The sequence below is a fragment of the Physeter macrocephalus genome, chromosome 3, assembly GCF_002837175.3.
Source record: "Physeter macrocephalus isolate SW-GA chromosome 3, ASM283717v5, whole genome shotgun sequence".
NCBI lineage: Eukaryota > Metazoa > Chordata > Mammalia > Artiodactyla > Physeteridae > Physeter > Physeter macrocephalus.
Genome location: NC_041216.1, coordinates 4,357,048 through 4,379,320, shown reverse-complemented (window position 1 = coordinate 4,379,320; position 22,273 = coordinate 4,357,048). Strand labels below are relative to the sequence as shown.

General features: G+C 49.3%; 1 protein-coding gene and 1 non-coding gene across 2 annotated transcripts; both read right to left on the bottom strand.

Moving 5' to 3' along the window:
• Nucleotides 1–6,282: 6,282 nt before the first annotated feature.
• On the bottom strand, nucleotides 6,283–21,437 carry PABPC4 (poly(A) binding protein cytoplasmic 4). Its single transcript, XM_024125421.2, has 14 exons — nucleotides 20,974–21,437; nucleotides 17,995–18,188; nucleotides 17,154–17,269; nucleotides 15,534–15,906; nucleotides 13,283–13,378; nucleotides 11,045–11,317; nucleotides 10,602–10,689; nucleotides 10,386–10,457; nucleotides 9,749–9,835; nucleotides 9,527–9,654; nucleotides 8,263–8,356; nucleotides 8,018–8,148; nucleotides 7,653–7,755; nucleotides 6,283–6,596 (listed from the first exon to the last, which is right to left on the bottom strand). Exons 1-13 carry the CDS (start codon nucleotides 21,164–21,166, stop codon nucleotides 7,666–7,668), a joined length of 1,935 nt encoding a protein of 644 aa, XP_023981189.1. The 5' UTR covers nucleotides 21,167–21,437; the 3' UTR covers nucleotides 6,283–6,596; nucleotides 7,653–7,665.
• Nucleotides 12,875–13,009, bottom strand: LOC112065365 (small nucleolar RNA SNORA55). The gene has a single exon (XR_002891992.1). It is a non-coding gene; the product is annotated as a small nucleolar RNA SNORA55 (small nucleolar RNA).
• Nucleotides 21,438–22,273: the final 836 nt, after the last annotated feature.

Genomic DNA, 22,273 nt, shown 5'->3' with positions numbered 1-22,273 from the left:
ACAGGCTCCGGACGCGCAGGCTCAGCGGCCAAGGCTCATGGGCCCAGCCGCTCCGCGGCATGTGGGATCTTCCCGGACCGGGGCACGAACCCGTGTCCCCTGCATCGGCAGGCGGATTCTCAATCACTGCACTACCAGGGAAGCCCCATAAAGATTTTTAACAAGGGCAAAAGCATTTAAGGGTTTTATGGCAGGCAAACTAATGGCCTGCCCAAAGATGTCCACCTAGGTAGGGAATTCCCTGGTGGTCCAGTGGGTAAGACTCTGCTCTCCCAATGCAGGGGGCCCAGCTTCGACCCCTGGTCAGGGAACCAGATCCCACATGCATGCTGCAACTAAGAAGTCCACATGCTGCAACTAAAGATCCCACATGCTGCAACTAAACATGTTGCAGTGAAGATCCCGCATGCCGCAACTAAGACCCAGTGCAGCCTAAGTAAATAAATAAATATTAAACAAACAAACAAAGATGTCCACCTACTCCCCAGAACCTATGAATATGTGATATTACGTGGCAAAAAGGAATTAATGTTGCTAGTCAGCTGACCTTAAAATAAGGATATTATCCTGGATTATTCAGATGGGCCCAACGTAATCACAAGGGTCCTCTAAATGTGAAGAGGGAGACGGAGGACTTTGTTTCAGAGTGATGCGCTGTGAAAAAAACTCACCCTGCCATTGCCAGCTTGAAGATAGAAGGGGCTAAGAGTCAAGGAATATAGCCATTCTCTAGGAGCTGAGAAAAAGGCAAAGGAACATTCTCCCCTAGAGCCCCCAGAAGGAACACAACTCTGCCAAAATCTTCATTTTAGCTCCAAAGTGAGACTCACTTTGGACTTTTGACCTCCAGAACTGTAAGATAACACATTAGTGTTGTTTTTAAGCCACCAAATTTGTGGTAATTCAGCAACAGGAATTCAAATCATTTTCTTCTGAAGTACCCAACCTGTGATAATCCTTCCATAGGTTTTCTCTTTCTCAGTTGTTAATTGCTTTAACTTTATGAGAGCATCACTATTCAATGGCTCAAAAAAGCCTCACATTTTTGACTAGGGTCAACTACAGCAAGTTTTCCACAATCCCTTCCATACACTTCATGAGACCCTGCCTCTTATACAAGATTCACCATTTCACCTTGCAGTCAAGTTACACTCTATTTGCAGTATATTGCCCTAGCCTACAGGTTGGCAAACTTTCTATAAAGGGCTGGATAGTAAATATTTTAGGCATTGTGGGATACATACTGCAGCAGAACAGCAGTCTCTGCTGCATGTTCTTCTTCTTCTTCTTCTTTTTTTTTTAAATAACCCTTTAAAAGTATAAAAACCATTTGGCTCATAGGCCATATAAAAAACAGCCTGCAGAATGGATTTGGCCCATAGACTTAGTTTGCTGACTCCTGACATAGATATAAAAATGTCAGGGAGAGATTGGCCAATAAGATGGTTGACATTTATACAAATGTTAAATGGGGAGGATTTCTGAATAAGAATTAATTTTATAAGCAGCCAGTTCCTAGTGAATACTTTCAAACAACGGCAACTTCTGCTTCCTCTATAACTTTGAAACTGTGGAAACTGGAAACACAATATGTGCATCAGGGTCCCATGTAGCACCAAAACACAGCTTCAGTGAAAAGCAAGATTCTCAGCCATACCATGTTTTTGATAGCTGCTTCGGCATCCTGCCAAAAGAATACAAGGAATAAGTTGATGTGTGTAGTTCAACTCTTTTTGTACTTAGCACGCAAATAAAAACTCAGTACCACAAGCTTTGGAAAAAAAGATGCTACTTCCCTTCCTACGGCCTAGATTGTATGTATTTAACAAAGAGCATGTACTAACTGCTTGTTGGAGCCGGTGGTGTAAAGATGGGTGCTCAGGTTATGGAGACAGAATACACACAGGAAATAGGAAACAGCAGTGCCAGACCAGAAGGCTCAGGGCTCTGCAGGGCCTGTCTTTCACATTCTGACTACATGAAGGGAACCTTGAACCAGGGCTCGTGGGCCTTCCTTCAACCAGAACTTCCTGTCTCTTGGCAGCTGTCGCCACCAAGCCACTATAGGGGGTTGAATAGTGTCCCCCCAAATTTCAGGTCTATCCAAACCTCAGGATGTGACCCTGTTTAGAAATAGTCTTTGCAGATGAAATTAGTTAAGATGAGGTCATAATGAATTAGGGTGGGCCATAACTCCAATGACTAGTGTCCTTATAAGAAGAGAAGACAGAGAGATACATGCAGTGGAAAAGACCATGTGAAGACGGGGGCAGAGACTGAAGTGATGCAGTTATAAGCCAAAAAAATGCCAAGGATTGCTAGGAAGAGTCAAGGAAAGATTCCTCAGAGGGACGCGGCCCTGCCAATACCTTGATTTCAGACTTCTAGCCTCCAAGTTATGAGAATAAATTTCTGTTTTTTTTTAAGGCACAAAGTTTGTACTAATTTGTATGGCAGCCCCAGAAAATTACTACCTCCACTCAAATGGAGAGTGGCACCTTTTGTAACCAATGACAACAGCAACACTAGTCAAATACTAACCAGGGAAAATTTCTTACGTCTGCCAACACAGATTCAACAAAAGCAAATCCTCGGTGCTTTTCTATAATAGCAGAAATGGATGGTTAATATGTGGGCAATAGGAGGAAATATGCCATATCCAGATGCCATTCAAAAAGCAAAAATCTAATTTTTAGATTTTTCTTGGTTTATTCAACAATGCTTCCAGAAATATTAAAGTCATTTTGTGTGTTTTAAATAAACATACTAAATAGTGAACTGAGTTTTTAAATTTTGTAGTATTCAATTCTACCACTACAGGATGGAAGATTTAAGGTACTTTCCAAGCATTTTGGGAATCTTCGTTTACAAGACTTACAGAAAGTAGAAAAAGTTGTCGATCTGTCAATTACTCATTCCAATTGAGCATCAACTGCATACAGAGCACGGACTTCACTACCGGGTTAGGTGACTATTAAAGCACAGTGCTTGGCCTCAGGAAAAAGTTAATTTAGTTGGTGGAGAGCAAGAGCAATACGAGTTACTAATTTATAGAACTCAGAGGTAGAAGGACCAGAAAGCCAATCTTATCCTTTCATTTAAGCATTGAAGCAATGAAGGCTCAGAGAGTTTAAGTGTCACACAAAGTTAGTGGCAGGGCTGGGTCTAAAACTCCTATCTTAGAAAATAACAGCCAAGGATCAAATAGAGACGTGCATATAACTGTGAGAGCAGCTGAGGGAAAACTCACGCAGGTGAGCAGAGGCCAAGGCTCCCCTGCTGAGGCTAAGCTTGCCCGCTGCCCTCTGCTATTTAAAAGCATAGCTGCCGGGCTTTCCTGGTGGCGCAGTGGTTAAGAATCCACCTGCCAATGCAGGGGACACGGGTTCAATCCCTGGTCCGGGAAGATCCCACATGCTGCGGAACAACTAAGCCCGTGCACCACAACTACTGAGCCTGCGCTCTGGAGCCCACGAACCACAACTACTGAGCCCACACGCCTAGAGCCCGTGCTCTGCAACAAGAGAAGCCACTGCAATTAGAAGCCTGTGCACTGCAACAAAGAGGAGCCCTCGCTCGCCACAACTAGAGAAAGCCCGCGTGCAGCAACGAAGACCCAATGCAGCCAAACATAAATAAATTAAATTAAAATTTAAAAATAAAAAATAAAAGCATAGCTGCCAAGAAGGGAGGTCTGTCTGGTCAACAGGCACGGTGGGGTGATACAACACCCAGACCTTTTAAGATTTTTCTAAGACTATCTTCCTACTGGTTCTTTTTTTTTTTTTAATTTTATTTTTTTATACAGCAGGTTCTTATTAGTTATCCATTTTATAAATATTAGTGTATACATGTCAATCCCAATCTCCCAATTCATCCCACATCCCCACACTCCCGGCCACTGGTTCTTACTATATGGTTTATATATTAAATGATCAGAAATCAAAGCCCCCAAATGATTCCAAGGTAGAGAAAGCCTTTCCTCAAATTCAACAAATTGCCAATCTCTGTAAATTTCAGCCCATAATCACACCACCATCCTGGCCTTGCTGTCCTCAGAACATTCCATCACCAAGATCACAGTCACACTGACCTAGAGAGATATCCTCCTGAACTTCAATACATACCAACCATATGCAGAATGTTCATGACTCAAAATGTCTCCTCAAGTTCTTTTCCTGGCATTAGGCAGCTGAATATGAGTGACACTGAATAAACACCTGTTTCATAATCCAGTGGCATCTGAACATCTGTGATGTCTCCAAAAGGAATAAAAGCAGCACGAAGAACTTTGCCATCCATCTCCTCTGCCAGCCCATCTGCAAAGACACCAAGTGCTTTCTGAACCGATGTCCTCCACACTCTTGGTACGGCTGCTGCAGCACCCTGTCAGCAAGACAGCCACAGGGAGGGCAAGGAGGGGTCCCTATAGTCTTCTGGGTATGCAAATGACTTGTGAGGTACACTCCTCTCCCCATCCCTCTTCAGACCTACATCTAGCCCCTGGTTATTTTGAGAGCTTCCTAAATGGGCTGACTGCTTCCAGTTTCTCTCTCTCCTCTACACAGCCACTAGAATGATTCTAAGAAAGGGCAAATCCGATTACATCACTGTCCTGCCAAATAGTCTCCAAAAGTTCACCAATGACCACAGGACAGAATCCAAATTCTTAGCATGGCACGTAAGACTTTCAGAACTTGAGCCCTGCCCACCTCTCTAGTCTCCTCTCTCCTTGCTTCCCCAATGCAAACTACTTGCCCCAAGTGCTAGACTGCTTCACCCCTCTGGGCTTTCACTCCCGCTGCTCTCCATTCAAGCAACAGCCTCTTCCAGCTTAGCTAACTGCTTAACTCCTAATCTTTCAAATCTCTGGCCCCTGTGCCTCCAGGAAGCTTGCCCTTACCTCTCTGGATGGAGTGGTCATTTCCCAAAACCCCCAACCCGCCTCTTGTTAACACTGCCATACAGTAGCATCATAGAGTTCACCAACCAGCGTAACGAGGCTATTTCCGTAATTTCCCAACTACTCTTGGAGTTCCTTTACCTAAGGGGGCAGGGCTGCAGAATTTAGGGAATGAACGAGCATGACAGTTTGGGATGCGGTCTGAGGTCGCAATAACAGATCTCACTACCTCCCAGGGTCCAGGGTCAGAGGGGAAAGGGCTCTGGGCAGAGCTAGGGCCAGCAAATCCATTAGGTCGCAGGTGCTGCTCACAAGCTGAGGGGTAGACGCCCACGAGACCCCGGCCCGGGCTGCCACACGCCGCCTGGGGCCCTGGGTCTGCACCCAGTCCACGCGGCCCCCAACTTGGACTCAGTCCGAGCCCCGCCTCACCCCCACACCAGCTCACCCAAGTTCAGCACCCCTTTCGTGGCAGCCATCTTGCTCCTCGGCTCTTCCGCCGGAAGCCGTTACCTGGGCCCCGCCCCCTCACCGGCTGGCGCGCAGGCTCCCACACTGCTCAGGTCCCAGGAAGCTAGGTTTGGAGGGACAGTCTGACGTTAATAGAAGAAACACACATACTCGCATTAACCGCGGACATTCGAAAATAGGGGAACCTACTTTAGGTTGGGCCTTTACATCAGTTATTTAAGGTGAAAGCATACCTTGAGAAAAAGGGGGAACCTGCCAAGAGGCACGAACCAGGGAACATTCCAGGGAAAGGGACCGCCTGGGTAAGGCCCTGAGGAAGGCCAGCCTGCCAAGTTTCAAGAAGGGAAAAAAAAGTGTTGCTGCAGGACAGGGAGGGCAAGTAGAGTAGTTGACCCTGACCAGGTTAAGGTGGCTTCAAGGACTGAAGGAACCACAGAACACTTAGGCCTTCAGCCACTTGGATCTCTGCGAACTTTTCCCACTGCCAGCTGCAGAATCTGAGCAAGTGGACCTGCGTGCAGGATAAACTGACAGTAGGAGATAAGAGGGGACTGGCAAACCCCAAGCAACACAGTCCAAGAAGGGAGAGGCAAGATAGGTTCTGCGTGTCTCACCATGTGTCCTTGGAAAGCACGCCAACGCCACCCTTTACCCGATTTTCCTGTGCCAGACCCAAGGTCTGCTGTGACTGTACTAGACTTCTGTTCCCAATATAAAGGTCCTCCCACAGTAGAACACAATGGGACAGTTCTGCACACCTTGCTAATCCAAAATAATCTTCTTATAACCATGAGGAAAGGATGATAAGCTATACAGAATTTCATTTGACCCTATTTACACCCAAAAATTACTTGCAGTGAAAACTGGAATTTATACAGAAAACTGTGGTCAGAGAAAAACAGAGGCAGTTTTATGGAGATTTTTTCTTTATTGAGAAACTTAAGACTTGGGTACATCAAATAAAACCAGTTTCTGGGGGGGAAAAAAATCAAAACTCACAATAGAAAAAAAAAAAAAGTTAACACTGTTTGGGCCATATCAGAACCCAGAGAATATATTCTTTTAATTGAAAAATTCTAGGTGCTTCATAATTGACCTTTTGATACAAAATGACCTATTAAATTCGCAATTTGTGGTTCTCGGTGTTGAGGTCCATAGGACAAGCTAGGACGTCTTCAAACCTTGAGCTGAATTCCATGAGGGTTTATTTGGCTTTTGAATCCTGAAAAGAAAAGCACCGACACTATAAATACATAATCCAAAAAACCCCAGAGACTCACCAGAATCTCTGATATAGTACTATAGAGCAGGGTCTCAGCCTTGGTGCCCACTGACATTTGGCCCAGATAATCCTGTGGGGGCTGTGGCCTGTGTACTGCAGGACGTTTAGCAGCATCCCTGGACTCTACCCAACTAGATGCCAGTAATATTCCCAGCTGTGACAACCAAAAATGTCTCCAGATATTGGCAAATGTCCTCTGAGAAGGCACCCCTGGTTAAGAACCAGTGCCTTCGAGGCTACTTGTATGTAAGGCCCCACCCTTGACCCTTCCTGGCCATCCTTGCTTAAACTCCAAATGACAGGGGCTCAGATCCCTGACAAGAAGCTATGACTATGCCAAGTCAAGCCCTACCAACACACGAGCTCTGGCCCTTACCATGTGCTCTTTTCCCTTGCCTCTCTGCCCATGTTCATTTGGTCCTCTCTTTTCTCCATCTGGAGGCAACCACCAGTCCTCGTCAGAGGTCCTAGTTAAGCTTCACTGCCCCAAGTCCCTGCAGACAGAGGCCCTGACCCCCAAATGCAGAAGTCGACGGGAACACACCTTGTAAATGTAGCCAGGTGTGTCTCTCTCACTCTCACACCAAGGCCTCTGCCTGCTGTGTTTCCAGAGCTAACCTGTGGATGCCACACAACTGACCTCACAACCTCAAGCCAAACTAGGGAGATGCTCATAGAAATGAGGCTGTGGGATCGGATTATGACAATGCCTCATATATCCACCATTATTCGAGATGAACAAGGTGATTCTTGAGAAAGACCTAACCAGGTGCTCTTTATGGAGAAAACTGTTGTCTGTGTCTTCTAATTTACCACCAGGACTCTCTTTTTTCCATATTAACTTATCCAGGTGACAGAAAAAACCCAGGTGACAGCCTGCCCAAGTTATCAGGTTAAGGGACAGAAACATGGCTCTACATATACATTGCCCCTAATCTTTCAGGGAGATGTTCAAGAGTCATAACCATTGCAGGTAATAAAAAGAGCCAAACATACGGTTTGTCCTTGTCTAAGAGGTAGCAGCAGCAACAGCGCCCACCTTCTGGGCAGCTTCTTTCTTGGCGTGATGAGCCTGTAGGACCGCCACAGCTTCATCCACCTGTGAGAAACTCCAGGTGGTCAGTGACATCTGAGGAGAGCCCCTCCGCCCCTCCCTGGCGCCCAGGCCCAGCGGTGGCCTCTCCTGGTGCTGGCCGCTTTTCCAGATACCCACGCGCCAGCAGCCCTCAGGTCACAGGCAAGGCACGAGGAGGTCACAGGGCAGCAGACCCTTCTCTCTGCCGCCCCTGGGCGTCCAAGGCCACCCCCTGTCCTCCTGAGCCGAGTAAGCGGAAGCCGCGAGGGTCTGGGAACCTGCTTACCTTGGAGCGGAGAGACTCGGGGGACTCCAGCATGTGCAGCAGCTCCGAGTTGTCAATCTCCAGCAGCATCCCCGTAATCTTCCCAGCCAGGTTTGAGTGCATCGTCTGGGTGAGCGGGAACAAACGTTCACCTGTGGGAAGGTATTCCGTGAAAAACCCAGTGGCATCCCAGTAGAGAACGGACGCTGGTGTCCAGGTCAGTAGCAGCTCTGGCCCCCTCTTCTGCAAGCACGTGGGTCACTCACCCAGCATCTGTTTCTGTTCCTGCGGGGGTGCTGCGGCCAGCATGGAGGCGGTCAGTGGCTCCTGCCCCTGCACGTGGACCGCAGGCTGGGGTGCCTGGGAACCAGGAGAGGCGGCGGGTTAGCACCCGGGTAAGTACAGTGACAGTGGTCATGTGCCCAACCACTCGAGTCTACTGAGTTAAAGAGAAGGAGGTAGTTGTCTTTGCTGTCAGGGAACTGAATGCAGTCTTGGGGATTGAGGGAGAGGAACAGAGTGGTGTGAGCAAAAAACACAACCAACCACAGTTAAAATGCCACATGCTATTCGAAGAGAAGGGAAATGACTGAGAAAAACCTACAGTGCTACACAATCATTTACCAAATGATTTTACTTTACTCAAGGCTACAATGATCATAATTTACCCAAGGCTGCCCAAAACATTGAAGCCTTGTTAATAAATAAGGTACTGTGAACATTTGTATGTGTAGCCGTTTCCTGAAAGTTAGTTTTCCTTTAGGGTGAATTCCCAGTAGAGACTGGGTCGAAGAACATGAATAGGAAAATGCTTATAATTACAGCCTCTATCACTTTTACTGAACCGCCGCATGTTTTTATTGTATTAAAATGCTGAGCACCGTCAACACACAATGTCAACACCAGTCACAGTCCTAAATGTAGGGCCTTACAGGCAAAAATATTTCTCACGGTGCCAAGTTCTGGGAAATTTCCAACTTAGAGCACAGAGCAGGAGGAAGCAAGGCCCAGCACAGCTCCTCCAACCAAACTGCAGAGTTCTGCCACAACCTCGCTGCTTGGCCTGCCTAAGAGGCACAACTCTAGAAGATAGCAGCTCCAGCTTAGAGAACCTGAGATCCAGGTCCAATTCCTCCACCCAGCCTAATACCTCTGAAGATGAACCTTTCATCTAAGATGTTCTTTCCCACCCAGTCACCTGGGAAGAGCAGCTAAGGATAAACTCGACCACTGGATGTGAAAGTGAAATGGAAGCTTCTAAGAGCTGAGAGCCCATGCACGTGGTAACGAGGAGAGCAGGAAGCGCAGCTGCCTCCTCTGGGGCATTGCTGAGTCAACCGTTATCAGAAGAACTCTTGCAAGCCCCTTATCTCCCACAAGAGAGTCCCCCAAGGGCAGGGTCACCACATGGGACACGGCTCCCTGACACAGCAGGCATTTAATACCTGTTGAGGGAATCCAAGCAAGGCAGCTTTTGAATCATGTGGAAGCGGGGGGGACCCTTCTAGGGTTCTGTTTGGTGGACCTCACCTGCAGGGGCTGGATGGCGGGGTGAGGGCTGCGGACACTGGAGGCGTATTTGTAAGGTGCAACAGCCCGAGGAGCAGCGGCAGCAACAGCGGCACGAGGCGCTAGGTTCTGCACAGCTGTGGGAACACCTTAGGAAAAGGACAAGTAAAATTAAAGCCCATCGGTCTGGGCAAAGACCCGTCAAATCCCATCTTTCCCCATTCTGTGTGCATCCAATACCACCTCCAGACTGGCAGCTGTCAGTCAGCCCTTGCTGGGCGGCACCAGCCCCACCAAAGTCCATAGCCAAGCGGTCCGGGCACTCAGACCCTACAACAGACCAGCAAATGCACATCAGTGTTGGCAGCAGATGTCCAAGTGGCCACGTCCCACGGAAGGAGCAATTCCAAAGCATGTTCATACAGCACACATCACACATGGGGCCGCTACCGCTACTTTCGAGGAAGAGCCAACAGAAAACATACAACTCTTGCCACCTCTTGGAACACAGGACATAATCTGCAAAAAAGTCCCTTGAATCTCCCAACCCCACCCAAAGAACAGGCTGCCTCTGTTGTCATTCAGCTAACAAATTTCTACAATTAACCTTGTTCACATGAGTCACCGATGAGGCAAAGAATCTTAAAAGGAACCAACACTCAGAACTCATATTGTTTCCCTGCTCCTTAAGTACCCACCTAAGCACACAGCTAAGAGTACAAAACCAGGACCGGACCACACGGTGAGCCCAACGAACTGACCAACCCTGCGCAGAGCCTAGTCGTCCTGACTCCCTCCTCCCCGGGCCACACTTCAAGGCCAGTTTGCTCACCGACTCTCTGAGCGGTAGTAGGAAGGCCACGAGAGGCCGGAGCATTACCAGTTGGAGCCAGGTGGCGAAGAGCTGGACGAGGCCCAGACTGGCGTATAGCACTTGGCATTCCTTGGAAGCCTGGCGAAGAGACAAAAAATGCACGTCACTGATGAACGACACAGCCGAACCTAGGCTGTGCCTCAGAGGGGGCAGGGAGGGGAGGCAGGGGAAGCCAGGACAGGTACATCCTGGGTGATCAAATAACTGTTCCCCACCACCTACCTTGAGGTCTCCCACCTTGCTGCCAGCGTGGATTAGGCCTCATCTGTGCTAACTGGTTAGGTGTGTAATATGGAGGTCTTCCCTGAGCCTGTAAGAAAGAGCAGCCAAGCCCTTTGATTTAAGGACCTGAAGCCACACTAAAGAAGTATCTCATCTCACCTCATCTCACTACCAGGCCCTAGGCTAATAATTCAGGACAGATGCGCTCTCTACTCAAGAGCTTGGGGGAGGGACAGCCAGTTAACAGGGACTCTTTTACTCTACCCCTGCCACTGTGTGTGCACAACCACGAGTTAAGTCCTTCCTCGTTTTATTTGAAGGATCTTTACTGTGACATTCTAGAACTCCAATACCCAAAAATCCCTCTCCCCAACCACTGTGGACTATAGGAGCAGCTGTCAGCAGGCAGGTTCCAAGGAGACACGAGCATACTGCAGACCCACCTGTGGAACTGCTGGCACAAAGTAGCCCCCAGCTGCAGGCTGGAACTGATTTAAGATGGCATTGGCGGGGAGCGCTCTCATCCCGGCCACCCGCTGCATATACTGGTTGGTCAGGTGAGCCTTTCTCTCTTCTTTTCTCTGGGCCAGGGCGACATAGAGTGGCTTGGAGCCCACGATGCGTCCGTTCATCTCCGTGACTGCTTTGGTTGCCTCTTCAGGGGATGAGAAGCAGACAAAGCCAAACCCTTTGCTTCTCCCATCCTCCAGCATCACCTACAAAATGAGACCAGCCACTTAGGACAAAGGCATCTGTGTGTTGAAACCTGGGTTCCACTGCCAGAGTTACCAGGTCTAGGTCAGGGCTTCACAGTCCAGTCCTACGATGGACCCCAGACCAACTAAGTCACCAACTGAATCACAAACTCTAAAGGGAGAAACTAAGCATTTTCCTTTTTAGATCCCCAGGTGACTCTAAAGTTCCCAAATACTGTGATATGGCTAATGGTTGAACCAAGAACCCAAAGATGTTTCCTCGTACCTAGAAGCATAGCTATCTCTGGGAACTCACATAGATCTGGACATTAGCATCAAGCAATTTATTCGTAAAACTCATCTGCCCAAGACCTTGCTGAACAAAACTTAGTAAGCTCTTAGCCAAGGTTAGGACACGCTTTTGAAATACCACATGTGGGCAGGAGTCATAAAATCAATGACTGCCACCATTAATTCAATGGGAATAAACACAGCAGAACTACAGCCAGCCGGGAGACAAGCAGCTGGATTCTAGCCTCGCTCTGTAATCTCTACATCTCACTCATGTCTTAGCTCACCGCCTGGTGAGCCTCCTGAAGTGGAGGACATGGGAGTAAAGATGTGTATCAACCCAACACCTGTCTACCAACGAGGTGGACCAGTAAGGTGTGTGAAAGTGATGTGACACCTTGATCTGGGGCACGGTGCCGGGAAACTTCAAGATACAGTTCTGGGCTTCCCTGGTGGCGCAGTGGTTGAGAATCCGCCTGCCGACGCAGGGGACACGGGTTCGTGCCCCGGTCCGGGAGGATCCCACATGCCGCGGAGCGGCTGGGCCCGTGAGCCATGGCCACTGAGCCTGTGCGTCCAGAGCCTGTGCTCCGCAACGGGAGAGACCACAACCGTGAGAGGCCCGCGTACCACCAAAAAAAAAAAAAAAAAAAAAAAAAAAAAAAAAAGATACGGTTCTTCTGCTCTCTTCTTGCAAATGCCATCTTGACTCCTGTGCTGGTCCGCTAGGAGAGACTATCATTCCTTGCGCTGCTGGAGGCCCGTCACGGGGGTGAAGAATTGAGGAAATTCCTGGGGGTGGCTTCTGGCCAACGCCCTGCGACCACTGATAATGCTCCTGGGTTGTGAGTGACAAGCTAAGGGCCAGGGCAGGGTCACTAAGTCTTTACCGGCCCGCTGGCCTCCTTCCTCATCCCCTGGAGGACTCTGTGACATCTGCCTCACCTCTGTGGAGCAGGCATAGAGTCTGCATCAGGCTATGCCCCAAAACTTTCCAATGCCATCAGTGCCCACCACACACCCAAAGCACTAAGGACACACAATACAACATCCTCACCTAACCAGCAATCTCTTGCTCAAGGACTCAACTCCTTATCGTCACAAGGGGGTTTGTACTTACTCCCCCAGCTAACTCAGTTGCTACGATTATCAAAGGAAATCAAGCAGATGATGCACATTGCAAAACGCGGAAAAACAAACTTTCCACTCCCCTCTCCTTCTTTAGGACACCAGATGGAAGTTCCCAACCCCAGCTCCAAAATCCTCAAACACCTTCGTTCAAGGAAGAAGTGTGGCAGAGTTGTAGAGACAGGCCTCAAGACAAATGGAAGACAACCCGTCTGGATTTCCTCTGCTCATGCTGTGGCACCATCTGTCCCCACACCAGCACAAAGCAGCAAAGAATGGGAAAGATTCAGGTGCTCTTGGGGGGCTGGCAGGGAGGGACTGAATCAGATGCATCTCCACATCCCAGTACTTGGGAGACAGTGCAATGTTAACCTAACGAAATGTCATTCTCCAGAGCATATACTCAGATGGGTAACCGAATGCCAGGAGGAATCTGCTAGATGAATGTGGTAGCTACTCTCAGAAATGAACAAAATTTAGATCCTACTCCTTCAATGAAACAAATGCAATAAACCTCTGCAAGTTTACAACTTCTGCTTTCAATCCCCACATCTCATTATAAAATACCTTAGCACTGGTGATTGATCCAAAAGGAGAAAACTCTTTCCTTAACTTCTCATCATCAATGGTGTCATCCAAGTTCTTAATGTAGAGGTTCACCCCCTGAAGCAGAAAGATCTGTTAATTGCACTTCTATACTTCACACATTTCCTAAGACAGTGGTTCTCAAAATATGGGCCCCAGACATGCAGTAGCAGTATCTCTGGGTACCTGTCAGAGCAGTATCTCTGGGTACTTGTCAGAAATGTAAATTCTCAGGCCAGAACCCACACCCAATGAATCAGAAGCTGTGGGACCCAGCAATCTGTTTTCACAAGCCCTGCAGGGGATTCTGATGCAAGCTCAAAGCTGAGAATCTACTGCTGCAGACTCTGACAGGACCATCAATACAGTCCCAGCCTTGCTCACAGCTGGTCTGGCTGACCACTGACCTAGCAGGGCTCTCCTTACACCGTTCCAAACAAAGTGGTATCATTTAAATAAACAGAATGCACATGACTAAGAACAACAGGCTGAAGGCTTCCAGAATAGAGTCCCTAAATGAATAAATTATCTTCCTCCTTGTTCCAGAACCGCTGCTGTATCTGGTAGGTACATCCTGTTAAACCTGATGATCTTGAGAGAAATGAGAAGGGGAGACTCATGGTCCCCAAAGAGAAAGCCTACCAAACTAAGGATGCTTTTGCCAACATCTCGTGGTACATCCCCTGCTGGTAGGCTGGGCTGAGACCACCTCTTACCTGATACCGACTAATTCTCTCCTGTTTCAGCTGTTCAAATTTTCGCTTTAACTCGGCCTGCCGTTCCACTTTCTTCTGTGCACGGCCGACGAAAATGACTTTCCCACTGATTTCTTTTCCATTCATCTCCTCCACAGCCTGAAGAGGAAATACATGACTTTAAATCAAGATGCAGAGGCAGGGGCCTTGCTCTGGAGGTCTGTTAAGTCCCACCAAATATTCTGTGAGAAAAATCCTCCCTACGGGGCTAAAAATTAATTTCACTCTGAAGTCAGCTAAGCCAATCCAAACTTCCTTATCAGTAAAATGGGGTTAATATTTAAATGGGTCACTGGTCCAGATAATTCAGTGAAAAAACTGTACAGTTGTATAAATACAAGCAGGGTAGACATGAGCCTATGTTGATAATCTGGCTGTCACTAAATTAGGTTCTTTCAGGGTATTGAGTGATACATGTTGAGGGCCTAGCACAGTGCTTCTCCCGGAAGCGGCTACTGTTCTTTTATCAGATCAGCAGCTCGGGGCCCTTGGTTCCCTCACCTATGAATGGGAACAAACGCCTGCCCTACTCTTTCAACCTACAGGGCTGAACAGCTGAGGTGATGGGCACATGCCAAGTGCTTTGAAAAGTTACGTGAAATCCCTCAGGAAGACAATTCCAGAGCACAGTGACCATGCATCACTACTAGGTGTTCAGACAATTACAGCTCCGCTCTACTGTGTGCTGGCAAGGCCCTGCCCACACACTAGGGCCACTCCCTACAAATCCTCCCCGACCCTCATGGTGCTCTCACCTTATTGGCATCCTCGTGTTTTTCGTAACTCACAAAGCCAAAGCCTTTGGATTTCCCACTGGGATCTCTCATCACCTTGACACTTAGAGTCTTACCTATTACCAAAGACAGAACTATTAGTAACAGCATCTCTATCACAGCTCAAGGAGAGAAGGCTTCTCTAGGAGCCACCTGAAGCAACCTCCTGCTGAGCCCAGATGGACTCGAAGAAAGAGGCACCATGCCTGGCCTTCTACTTCTGACCAAGCTGCTGAGATGGCCTTGGGGATGGGACAAAGTAGGATGAAGCCAAGAGCCAAGGCCTGGAGTCTATTCCTATCTATCTACCCTGTGGCCTTTGTCATACAAGGCATTTTACTTCTGGGTCTAGGTGGGCTCATCTGTTAAGTAAAAACAGATGAATTCCAGGTCTGGTGGACTGTGAAAGGGGATACATGGGGCAAAGGACCCTGACTTACCAAACTGGCTGAATAGCTCTTTCAGACTCTCATCATCCACCTCTTCCCCAAAGTTTTTGATATAAACATTGGTGAATTCCTTAGCTTTGGCTCCAAGCTCAGCTTCCCGCTCTTTTCGAGACTTGAATCTGCCCACAAACCTAAAAAGAAACCATGAAAAACAGTGATCACTCAGAGGAACAAAACATGATTTCCAGGGGCCCGAAGGAATGCAGGTTAAAGGCTGACAGGAGAGGTTAAAACACACGAGTTCCCACCCAACCACCAAGAGACGACTAATTCTCTCCTGTTTCAGCTGTTCAAATTTTCGCTTTAACTCGGCCTGCCGTTCCACTTTCTTCTGTGCATGGCCGACGAAAATGACTTTCCCACTGATTTCTTTTCCATTCATCTCCTCCACGGCCTTATTGGCATCCTCGTGTTTTTCGTAACTCACAAAGCCAAAGCCTTTGGATTTCCCACTGGTATCTCTCATCACCTTGACACTTAGAGTCTTACCAAACTGGCTGAATAGCTCTTTCAGACTCTCATCATCCACCTCTTCCCCAAAGTTTTTGATATAAACATTGGTGAATTCCTTAGCTTTGGCTCCAAGCTCAGCTTCCCGCTCTTTTCGAGACTTGAATCTGCCCACAAACCTAAAAAGAAACCATGAAAAACAGTGATCACTCAGAGGAACAAAACATGATTTCCAGGGGCCCGAAGGAATGCAGGTTAAAGGCTGACAGGAGAGGTTAAAACACACGAGTTCCCACCCAACCACCAAGAGAGCAAGCTCAGAGACGTCCCAACTCCCCAGCAGAAAGAGAAAGAGGCAGGACTGTCCTACAAGGACCAGCCCCAGGGCTCCTGGCTCAGGCCAGGGCTCCTCCTACCACATCACACTGCCTTCGTGAAGAAACCTGATGACCATGTTTTTAAAACGTTCATTTCTGTGCATCTATGTAAATGCATAGAAAAGGTCTGGAAGGATACAAACCAAACTGTTAACAGTGGTTAATCCTAGGAGTGCGATTGTTGGAGTGAACTAAGAGCTAGGCTTTGCTTTTTTTACTTGACTTGTTTTGGTGCTGTTTACACTTAATAGGGAAAGGTATCCATACATGAAAAATCTTTAGGCTTCTTTCCAGTGATACCTTTAGAAGACCTGACCACTGGGCACATGCACATCATTAACGCACGCCATCCCTGGTCTGTTCAGTAACACAAAGGACAGAAATGACTTTTGCTTGTCATAACCAAGATTTATTGTCTCTTCTCTCCCTGCATGGCTTAACTAAGATCCCCATCTCTCCATTCTGAAATAACCACACCAAAGCAACAAGGTCTATTATGAACAGTCTTCTGCAATGGGATAAGACTTTTCATTGTAACCAAATTAATTATTGCTGTGGAGCCAGCCTTGTATCTGAAGGCCACTGAGTCATAAGTTAGCCAAGTGGAGGGGACAATTTGCATCAACCCCTAGCGAGTGACCCCACGGACAGACCTGAATCACAGAAGGCCAAGGTCACATGACTAGTACACAGCTCCTGGTCAGTCCAGGGCCCTCTCCACTCTGCCGCTGGCCAAGACCCCTGCTCAGAGTGGGCTTAAGAGCTGCCTTCCAGCCAGCCCCTGTTGCCGACGCTCACAAAACCCACAGACGGATGCTTTTAAGGGAGAGGCGGCAGGCCAGCCATGGCTTGGGCAGAAAGCCCACCTTGGCGAGTCAAAAGGGCTGCCACGGCTCGGGCAGGGAGACTCACCAGCCCTGGAGTGGAGAGGTAGGAGCAGGCCACACTTGGGCCGAGAACCAGTAGCCGCCTTGTGTGTGCCAGTTAATACCGAGGTGGGGCCACGGCTGGCTCATGCGACGGCTGTTGCTCCGGACTGGGACACTCACACTTTGCGGTCATTGAGGAGCATGCCATTCATCTTCTCGATGGCCTTGTCGGCAGCCTCCTGGGTCTCGAAGTGGACAAAGGCATAACCCTTAGAGCCGTTCTCATCACACACCACCTGTCAAAGACAAGGCGGGCCACTTCAGCGCCACTGCCCAGCTGCAGAGACTTGAGAGCCGTGTGGGCTCCTGGGTCTGAGAGGCCTCTAGCCCATCCATGTTCAAAAGGCAGGAGACTACAGCAGGTACCCAATAATGTTCCATTTACAAATGGTAGCCACCATTAAGCTGCTTCTATTCCAAATGTTTTCTTACTTCGTTAAAAAAAAATATTAAGATCTGGGTGCAAAAACCACAGGGCTACAGAATGACGAACCACCTTCCAAGCCCACAACAGAATTTCAGTCTAGTGTGGAGTCAGACATGTAAACCACCACCACACAAGCTGTACAAAATGCTCCACATAAACAGGTGTGTGGAGAAGGAAGAGGGTGAATTCATGCTTCTAACGTGACTAAGTACAGCTTCCTGGAGACCAGAGGCCTTGCTCTGGTACTTGCCAGCCCCCCACTCCCCAGGAGAAACCTTTGATACCTTCCAAAGCTAGAAAACAGGAAGGATATTTCAGGCAGAGGGAAGAATAAACAAAGACACGAAAGCGCCTGCTGGTTTATGCTGGGCTGTGGCACCGAGATTTGCTGCAGTGAACTTTTAGACTTCAGAGCCATTTCCAGCATTTTGAAAATTATCATACCCGGTCACCCAATTCCAAGCAATTCCCCATTTGGTATTTGTTTTCATGATTCTGTAATTATTGTGCTGAAATCATTTAATCAGTGTTTACCTTGCAGGACAGAATGTTTCCAAAAGCAGAAAAAGTATCATAAAGTGCCTTGTTATCTATAGATTTGTCCAGGTTCTTGATGAAGACATTTCCCACGCCAGATTTTCTCAAAGAGGGATCCCTCTGAGACCACATGATACGGATTGGCTTTCCCTTAATCACATCAAAGTTCATGGTATCCAAGGCCCGCTCAGCTGCAAGAGAGAAACATATTTCAGTCAAGGATACAAAACGTTACCTGCCACCATCCCAGGAACAGATAACTCAAGAACTTTCAAGGTAAGCACTCTAATGAAATTCAACTCTATCAAAATTAAAGGACATCAGATTCCTCTAGCCTGCAGTGCTACTGAGGCTAAGTTCTAGCTAATCGTCCTCCTTCATGGCCGAAGTCTCAACCCCTCTGGGGTAAGGAGGTTACGCAAGATAATCTAAATGGGTTATAGCACCAGGATCAAATAACGCCTCACATTTGACTAAGCTTTATCATTTATAAACGAATTTGCAGCCTACTACCCACCAGGATGGAGGTGGAAGAGGTGAAATGATCCCTCTTATAAAATGGACAAACTTATGTTCAGGATGGCCAGACGCTATAACTAACTACTGACTAAGAAACTAACGGCAGACTTTCTGATTATTTTTCAGTAAGGTATTGCATCAGCGTTATCAACTAGCTGTCACTTAGTTTACAACCTATGAGACAAATGACTAAAAAAACCTGTGAGCGTTCGATTGGGGAAAATGTGCTATCTCCAAATTCAGCCCAGTTTCTTATATTTTCAATTTCTGAGAACAGAAATTGATTCAGACAAAAAAGCCTCAATCATCAAAATGATGGCCACACATGGAAATGTTCTTTGTATCATCAGGACAAGAAGGATGAAACTGCAACCCCTTTCTACCTAAGTTGACAGTGGAGGCAGGCCCTGCACCTAGTGGTTTCTAGGCTATCTAGAAGCCTTCATCTGCGTTCTATGGAATTCCAGGACTTTCAAATGCCCTGGTGCCCAACAAAGTTCTCAACCCAGTGTTTGGGGACGCTTCCTTAGCTTCCCAACCAAATCCATGTATACACCATGGAGACCATTTAAAGAACCAGAGGCCAAAATACCCCTCACCTGTCAGCAGAACACTTCTCTTTACTGGTAGTAGAAAGGACCCAGACCCACTTCCCCTGACTTATGCACTGACATCTCCCAGAATCTCCTCCTCCACGAAGGGATGGGGGCAGAGGGTGTTTCTCCTGCCTCAAGGCACCATCTCACTTAAAACAAGGACACAATCTCTAACTCTGCCCCTCCACAGGCTCAGCTGTCCAGTCGGCCAGCAAGGTATCTCCTTTGCCCTATTTCCAACCATCTTTCCCACTTTCCTCAGGTGGGCTGGTTCAGCACGAGAGGGGAGGAGATCAGGGAAAGGGGGGACAGCAGATCCAAGTCAGTGCAAGTCCGGGACAGAAAGAAGGGCTTGCTTGTGAGGACTCTGTGATCCACAGCCGGGGACCCCTAACTGTTGCGTGAATTAGCAGCGAAGGAGCCCATTTCAACACAGCTCCTGTCTATTTCCAGAGAGAGCTGCACAAGGCAACTCGGCTTAGTCTGACAAATCTGGCTGCACTTATTTATAGCAGGGAGAGGTCCTGCAGAGGTATGTGTTGGCAGAGACACTAACCAATAGCTTCTGCTACTATCTCTAAGTGACAGGACTTTTGCTCAGAAGAGTCAAGGAGGCAGACAACAGCCAATGTGCCCACTACTCCCCGCGAAAAAGGCCACACTCAGCTACCTTCTTTGTGCCCTGTGGCCAGACACAACTCAGAGCACACTGAACTGACGGTAGCAGTGCCTTGTGTCTCTCAACAAGTCCAATTCTCTAGTCTCAGCTGCATCCTGGGCAAGTGATATTCTCTGTGCTTCACAGACAGTGAACAAAGTGGAGACAAAAATAGGGACCCGGAGATCCTTGGCCACAGAATGGCTTGTTTCTCCCAGTAATGGTCTCTACAGTTGTTCCCTTTTATTCTGGAGTCACGTGCAGCCCCTGATTAGGTTTCTTCTGGCCTCACTCGGGCCAGGCCTGCAGCATACCTCTCCACGCTCCAGGCTATGGCTCCAGTCAGGGCTGGCAGAGCACTGCACCCACAGTCCCAGCTTAGCCTCCCACCTTTTGCAGCTGCTTTTCTCCCTCAGAAGTCCTATTTTCTTCAGATGGGATGAAGTAAAAGGGTTTTGACAAGTATAAAGCACTGTGCACAGGTGAGGCGATAATCCCCACCAGCCTAGCGGATTTCCAAGAGGGGCTTCCCCAGACTACCTGCGTACCATGCTCCACAGCCCAGGGCTTGTCCAGAGAAAGAACTCCTCCGCCCCAGTGGCAAACATGCAGACGAGAGAGCTGGCCCAGTACCACACACAGTCTGGTGGTGCTAACACAAGTGCCTGCTCAAGTTCAACACACAACATTGTTCCCCTGCTTCCTACCTGCCCGGAAAAACCCCTTATCAGCACAAAATCAAAGACTCTTAGCCCAGGGTACAGTAAGGGGAGGGGGCAACAGCTTTGCCTACTAAAATTTTTGAAGGAATTGTGTCTCAATCATCCTGCCTCTTCCGCAGGCCTGTGAGGGGACCGAACCCCTGGCCACTGACCAGGCAAGGCTCACAGAGCAAACCGCCCACATACGGAATGACAGCGACTTCCTTCTGGTCCCGTTTTACAGCCTCCTTGGGCTCCAACCCCACCAGCACCCATTAGCCCAAGGTCACCCGGTTAGCAAGTGTTGTGGAAGCAAGACTGAAACTCCGGTCGTCTGATGCCCGGATCCCGCGTTCTCAACCCCCACGGCCCGTCCCCGACTAGGGCTTCTGCGGCAACGTGCTGTCGCGATGCCCCCTCCACGGGGGTGGGGACCTGCCCGGAGAAAGAATCTTAGGGTCCCCAGAGAGCCCACGGACTTGTGGCCACCGCTTGTACTCACCGTCAGCCGGCTGCTGGAAGTTGACGTAGGCATAACCCAGGGAGCGGCGGGTGATCATGTCGCGGCAGACCCGGATGGACAGCACAGGCCCCGCAGGACTGAACTTTTCGTACAGCATGGCCTCGGTGACGTCCGAGTGCAGGTCACCCACGTACAGGGAGGCCATGGGGTAGCTGCTGGCCGCAGCGTTCATCTCCCCAGCCCCCAGCACCCCGAGCCCCGCCAGGAGGACTTCTTAGGGGGGGCCACACAGGACAAAGGGGGCTCCGCTCCGAGCCGCGGCCCACAGGTGGCAGTGAAGCTCAGAGAAGCTGGAGTCGGCTCCGAAGGCCGGAGAGGAGTGCGGGGACGGCTCGGACGAGACTGCCCAACCGCAGACAAAAGGCTCTCAAAAACAATATGGCCCTCCCTGAGAGTTTGTTAATTTTCAGGGGTCCTAGTCTGGAAGATCCCAATTTCAAAAAATGAAAAGGGGGACTGTCCTCCAAATTACAAAAATTCTTCCCGAGGCAACCCAGTGGTGCCCACGGCGGCCTCCGGAACGTGCGTTTCTCTATAAATATAGGCCTCGGGCTCCCGGCGGTTTAAGATTACAGCAACCCGGGGAAGAGGGAAACCAAATATTTGTCGGTGCCGACTCGGCAAGCCCCGGGCGGCCGGAGCGCGCAGCCACCTCCCACGCCGGGCCGGCGAAGGGCAGCGCGGACACGTGGAGCGCGGAGGCCGGCGCGCGGGGGGCGAGGGCGGCGGGCGCGGGGCTGCCACGCGGCGCGGCCGGGCGGCGGGCTGAGGCGCGTGGACGCGGGCGCGCGAGCGGCTCACCACCGGACCGACGGACGGGGACCGACGAACGCCCAGGTGCGGCGGCGGCGGCGGCGGCGGCGTCGGGCAGGCCGGAAGCGTGCAAAAGTGACTTCCCCGCGGGTTCTCCGAGGAGGATTCGCTCTTTTTTTTTTCTTTCTTTCTTTCTTTTTTTTTTAAGATTTTAAAGGGTTTTCGGGTTTTTTTTTATCTTTTTCTCTTTTTTTTTTTCTTCAGGCTGCTAGGCCCGAAAGCGGCGGAGGATGCGGCGACCCGGGGCGGAGAGAGGCGGCCGGGGGAGCCACCGCTCCATTTATACCCGCCCGCCCCGGGCGCTGCTGGTCGAAGGGCGCCTCGCGACCTGGGCGCAGTCGTGCCCGCCCACTCGGCCCGGGGGCCCGAGGCGGGGCGGCCACGCGAGAGCGTCCCGGCACGGCCGCGCGGCGCCACAGCGACCCCTGGCGCGTGGAGGACCGCTTCGCTGGGGCCTCCGCCGGAC